Source organism: Fusarium tjaetaba (genome assembly GCF_013396195.1).
Source record: "Fusarium tjaetaba strain NRRL 66243 chromosome Unknown NRRL66243_c0000076, whole genome shotgun sequence".
Classification (NCBI taxonomy): Eukaryota; Fungi; Ascomycota; class Sordariomycetes; order Hypocreales; family Nectriaceae; genus Fusarium; species Fusarium tjaetaba.
In genome coordinates, this window is record NW_023501272.1 from 71,599 (window position 1) to 77,598 (window position 6,000).

The 6,000-nt window shown below is 49.1% G+C and overlaps 3 protein-coding genes across 3 annotated transcripts; 1 reads left to right on the forward strand and 2 right to left on the reverse strand.

Annotated features, from left to right (window-relative positions):
* Positions 1 to 774: 774 nt before the first annotated feature.
* Positions 775 to 1,530, forward strand: FTJAE_4066 (uncharacterized protein; the record flags this gene model as incomplete). Its single annotated transcript, XM_037350432.1, has 1 exon — positions 775 to 1,530. One exon carries the CDS (start codon positions 775 to 777, stop codon positions 1,528 to 1,530), a length of 756 nt encoding a protein of 251 aa, XP_037208859.1.
* A 214-nt stretch (positions 1,531 to 1,744) lies between these two features.
* Positions 1,745 to 2,258, reverse strand: FTJAE_4067 (DUF636 domain protein; the record flags this gene model as incomplete). Its single annotated transcript, XM_037350433.1, has 3 exons — positions 1,745 to 1,995; positions 2,047 to 2,157; positions 2,207 to 2,258. 3 exons carry the CDS (start codon positions 2,256 to 2,258, stop codon positions 1,745 to 1,747), a joined length of 414 nt encoding a protein of 137 aa, XP_037208860.1.
* Positions 2,259 to 3,092: 834 nt separating this feature from the next.
* On the reverse strand, positions 3,093 to 4,830 carry FTJAE_4068 (major facilitator superfamily transporter; the record flags this gene model as incomplete). The annotated part of the gene is made up of 4 exons (XM_037350434.1): positions 3,093 to 4,064; positions 4,115 to 4,270; positions 4,380 to 4,592; positions 4,651 to 4,830. 4 exons carry the CDS (start codon positions 4,828 to 4,830, stop codon positions 3,093 to 3,095), a joined length of 1,521 nt encoding a protein of 506 aa, XP_037208861.1.
* Between the last annotated feature and the right edge of the window lie 1,170 nt (positions 4,831 to 6,000).

Here is a 6,000-nt window from a genome sequence, read left to right on the forward strand (position 1 = left end):
TAGGATCAAGGCTATCTTGTATGATAGCAGCAGATTTGGATGAGATTAAGCCCGAAAGCCAGGCCATGTTAGTGACTGTCAGCATATATCTCGTGGAGTAGTTGTCTCCTTGCTGAGAACCCAATCATAAGCGCAATGATACTTTGCCGTTGATGAAGCCAAGTTAAACAGAATGAAGCAATTCTGCTGCTGTGGCGTGTGAACCTTATATCTAATCCCACGTGGGACAGGTTATGAAAACTCTAAGCAACCACGGATAAGTTATATATATCTCCCCTTTTACCTGTTTCTCATGATTCCGGTTTGGTTCAGCCGACTCGGCCCTCAATCATAAACATGAGCAGACATTTCAGACATCTCAGACGTTTCTTCAATCGTTTTCGGCGGAGACTCACTCTGAAAGATCCCCGTGGAGATCTCATCTGTCCCCCCCCTGAGATCATCCTAGAAATCGCCGAGCACCTCCCCGATGTCTCGTTGATCTCATTCAGCCTTACTTGCCGACCCTACCACATTCTGCTTTCAAGATTTACCCGCAATGTCAAACTCGAAGGAACAGAACTGGAAGATTTCCTGCAGATGCTGGAAAAGAATTGCGCCAGTTCGTACTTTTGTCATATCTGTATGAAGCTTCACCAACGGGACCGACGTGGGAAAGTTGACCCCTGTATCTGCGGGGATTGGAATTGCCGGAAAACCTGTTTTTATCGCTTCAACTTTTATCTGTGGATCGACTCTGGTTTGATGATAAAATATCCCGAGGCGCGACTTATCATGAATCGTCATTTCAACGGCCCTGCCCACGGACTCCCCCTCGATATCCTCAACTACAACGGGGATGTCTTTCGATACAAGGGTGGTACAGAACAATGGACAGTCCTTGCTCGCATAATTCGAGATGAACTATTCTTCCAAAGAACTCTGGTAATATATATTCACAAATATCCAGGCGTGCAGGAAATTCGGCATCGCCTTTACTTTCCTGTATGCATTCATCTTCGAAGCAATAGCAACGGCACGCAGGACTATGCTAGTATAGGTCGATATGGCTTAACAGAAGTGGAAGAACTGTTGGTAGGGTTCAAGTCCTGTGATAACTCACTAGGGTCGTGCCCCATCTGCTTTACTGATTACTCCATAACTATACGCTGGGAGAGTCAACAGAGGCAAGGCTGGCGCATAGAGGTCGTGAGTTATCAGCAACTTGGTCGTTGCCGATCCCCTTATGATTGGAAATGGAGACTTGCTGCGGAAGATAGTACTTGGAACGAACCAAGATGTCGGACTCAGAAACCAGGGCTCGTTCGGCAACGATGGATGTATCCTGGTGGCCTCATACAACCAGAGGGAAAGTATGTTGGCAAGGCTCGCCGACAGCCCGGTAGTCTACTTGGATCAAGGCGCTGTCCTTGGGCAACCGGGTGCTATGGACCAGAGTGTGAAGAGCACCGCAACGCAGAAGAGAACCGCCCGTCACGTGTTGACTTTCTCAGACGCGATCTCACCTGGTGGTACCCGGCTGAAGGTTAGCAGACGAACTGCCTTATCTGGCAGATGCAACGAGAGTGGAGGCCACATTCTTCCAAATCCGCTGCTGCGGTGTCGTTAATGTAAATTGCCCCATGATTACGAAACGAGGGACAACTTCCTGAGGGGGAAAAAAACATCACTATTCAACGCTATACTATACACCTAGCTCCGCATTCACGCATCCGGCCAGGTCCATCTCCTACAACACCCACTCTTAGCCAAAGAGGTGCTCCTGCTTGGCTCCCTCAGCAGCCTGCAGGTAGCTAACACGATCGCGGCAGTAAAACTCGACATTGATCTTGTTGTCGAGGTTGGCCTTGCCGTTGTCAAGACCACCAGCCTTGATGATGATATTGCCAGGCATGACATCCAGGCGAGTGTACAGGCTGGAGCCGCAGTCCCCACAGAAGAAGTGGTGGTTTATCTTGCCCGAGGCACCGGTGACATCGTATTGCTTGGGAGAACCTGGAATATATTAGTGTCTGCTTGGTAGAGAAAATTGGTTCAAGGCAATACCCTTGGTAACGGAAAAGTCGCCCTCAGCGACAACGGCATTGGAAGTAAAGGCACCGCCAGTCCATTTCTGGCAATCAATGCAGTGGCATAGAGCCGTAATAGCAGCGTCGCCTATCTAGTTAGACGAATTCGTATTATATGATTGGTTCAAGAAACTTACTGTCGCTCTTATAAGCGATGGCACCACACATGCAGCTGCCAGTCAGAGCCATTGTATAACAAATTAAGCACGAAGCTAGAGTGTCTTTGGAAAAGTGTAAGTTATCAAGGTGTCTATGAGACAATCTGTGGAGTGAAGAAGCTCTCAAGGTTCTTGGACGTGGGATATATATACCTGAGTAGATCTCCGCACAATGGATGGGGGTCAGTGAGTAATGATTCCCAAGACTGTCCTAGTCGTTTAAGCAAGAGCGGGAGCTAGTTTGGGAATTACTGCATCGCCAAGTGGAGAGAGAGCTACTCTACGAAAAACATCTCCATTCGCGTTGCAGCTATGTCAGAAGCTTGAGGGTAAGCAAGTGAACTCCCTTTCTCCGGACGATTCGCATAAGCTTTCGACAGCAACAACATCCATGAAACTCTTTACAGAATCAGTCAGCAGGGTCAAGTTTGGAATCAACATGTTCATTCAGAATGCAACTATCGTCGGATCCGCGTTTGGAGAGTGGGGAAATACGTATCCGGATAACAGGTTCCCCAGACATTTTACGTACCATGATTGATCGAGGAAAAGGCGGAGGAATTAACTAAGAAGTCCGAAACGAATTGGATCAACTGATTCTCTGGGGAAAATGGTCATGAACACTTGGCGTACAATGCACTACCGACATCCGCTCCCCCGATGCGGGGAATGCCCAGAGTCATGAGGAATCATCACCGACGATCCGGAATACGAGATCAAGCACAACGAAGCTTTGGAATATTTCACGAATTTCATGACTATCTCTGGACTAACATAAAGAACTATATTCGTGCAAAGTTGCACCTTAGTCGCCATTGCAGAACACTTCAACCAGTCATCACTTCTGCCAGACAACCGACCACGTCTAATCCCGCAGGTGAGCAACCTCAGGCTTCTCACTGCTGATCCTACCGGTTTCCTCGTCGTAATGCCCATGGCGGTCAGCGGCCTGTTCCATAACCCCGTCACCCATGGCCTCCCTGGCGTCAGAGTCGTGGGCAACATCGAACTTGCCCCTCAAGTTCTCGGGACCGATGAACGTCAGAACAATGACGTACACGTATACACATGCCATGAAGATGCAGATGACCTTTCCATAGTCGTAGCGAGTCTGGCCTTCAGCGTTGTCGGGAAGGGGGAAGTTCTCGCCGAGACGGGCCTCGATGGTCGACGAAGCTGAAGACACAAGGTTACCGAGCTGGTAGGATGTACCGACGACGAAAGTACGGAAAGCTCCTGGAGATAATTCCATCAGATGGATAGGGATAACACCCCACGCTCCCTGGACACAGAATTGCTGGAAAAAGGCAGCCGCGATAATTGAAGAGTCGCGGACAAAAGTATAGGGATACAACAGGGCACCGCCAACGATGCAACAAGCGATGATGCTGATTCGACGACCAATAGATTGGCTGCTAAACCCGACGACAGTGCCACCAAGCATAGCTCCCAAGTTAGCTACAACCTGGGTGACAGTGACCTTGTTCTTGGAAAAGTTGAGCTGGTTCTCCAACATGGTAGGGTACAAGTCCTGGCTACCGTGGCTCATGAAGTTGAAGCCCGCCATGAGAAGGACGAGGTATACCAGCAGAAGCCAATGGTGCTTGAGAGCGACTTTGCCTTCTTTGATGAAGACCTTTCCTTTTCCGTCCGCACCAGCAACTTCTCGTGCGTGTTGGCGTTCCTGATAGGCTTGTGTCTCGGGGAGCATCAGACGAGCGATGATGAAGAGAACTGGGGGACAAGCGCCGAACCAGAAGAGAGGACGCCAGTCGTGAGATGTTGTATCGACGAGACCGCGAGCAAATGCAGCGCAGAGAAGGTATCCGAAAGCATACTGTAACAGTTAGATAATGGACCTCAGCGAGGCGGCTGGTTGTTACTTACACCTTGCTGGAGCATACCACTCATGAGACCACGTGCCTCCTCTGGACAATCTTCGAGAGCAGTGGCGGCAGCGTTACCATAAAGACCACCCATGGCAACGCCAAAGAGGGCCCTGCAGGCTAGAAACTGCTGGTAGGTTTGACAGAAACCAGTGCCCTACATCATATTTCGTCAGCGACTGTTCGTTCGGACATATCTCGTAGATCTCTTGGCATTGGTCTTGCCAAGCCCAATGTAGCAGGGGTATCTATAGGGCTGTACTCACAAGTTCAAGAACAATGAAGAGAAGGTTGTTGACCACGAATGGCCACTTTCGACCGTATCGATCACTCGCGATACCGAAGGCGATAGAACCAACGGATCGGAACATGAGAACAAGGGTGATACCCCATGTGATGTCGGTTTTGGATTTGTCAAAGGTTTTGCTGAGACTTGTAACGGTGAGGGATACGGAGAAGAAATCGAATGCGTCCCATGTCTATATGTTATGAGTTAATCAGTTATTGATAGAATGGTACAATTATAAGAGAACTCACCCAAGCTGCGAAGGCGACAAAGAAGAATGCCCATTGTTGGGAGTTCAGCATGCGCACGAGTTTTATGGGATTCGGGACATTGTGCATGGGAGGTTTGAGCGACGAGAATCTTGTGGCTGCGTAACGACCTGGGGACATGCCCTCGTGAGGTGCGCGAGTGTTGTACTCGTCTTGAGTCATTGTGAGCTTTTGTTATTGTACAAAAGATTGTTGAAGTAAGTGAAGATGTCTGGATGACGTTTGTGGAAGTGACCCTCTTGGGCTACGAGTTGATGTTGACTGCTAAAGACAACGAAATGGAGTAAATGGAAGGAAGTCACCACGATGGATGTTGAAGTATGAAGAAAGTGAGTGAGTGAGTATCAGTAAAGACACACAGTCAAAGCTGTTGATCCAAAGACCAACCTACTCCAAGCGCGGATCATGCTCACTTATATACTCTTCCCCATCTCCCCCAACTTGACCAACTCCTCCAAAAACTCAATGCACCATCTCCGAACCGTGAGCGAATATCCCACGAACCTATCATGCCCTTACGATACTAGCATAAACAGGGATCAGAAGAGTAGGAGGGTCCCCATAATTCGAAGATTGGAGGATGCCGGTTCCGGAGACGTGATGTTTTGATTCGGCATCTACGAGGTAGTGCTGCAGATCTCGGTGTTGGGGGTTGCAGAGACAGGGATCTCTGCTGTTGTGTGCAATCGTTGCTAAGATCCACGTCACATCACACCGTGAAATATTTCCTGTCTCTGTTGTGATATCTCAGCTTGTGTAAGCCATCTCCATTTATGATCAGGTACTCTCACGAACAGCTCTCAAACTTGTCCAAGCAACGCAAGTCAACGATATCAAAATGCTTTCTTCTCCCTCACTCATCTTCCACTAACCTGACATAGCTGCCTTCCCCTCACGACTTTCCAGGCTAGAGGTGCCTCCTCCGCACTACTCAAACCTGGAGAAGCTTCCTCTATCTCCAAGTTCCAGTGCCCGCTTCAATCCCGGCACACGACGGCCGATAAAGTGGAGAGGGATGCCCGGAGCTATTCTCGTTCGAGTAAGCGGCTCCTGGGGGAATCGGCAATCCGGCATCTGAAGTGGAGTCCATGTGCCTACGACTTGGCATCACCAGCTCTCTTCACTCAACTTGCACTTTTGATCAAGAGCCATTTCGAGGAAGAATACGGGACGAATGACTCACAGACGCCATCATCATTCGATAGATTCATCCCTAGAAATTAACGCCAGCTTCGTATACCAATTAAACACAAACATCAAGGTCTCCTCCTTCAGCACTGACCTTGAGCTTCGAACCCTCCTCCGCCTCCGCCTCCTACTCCGCGTATCAAC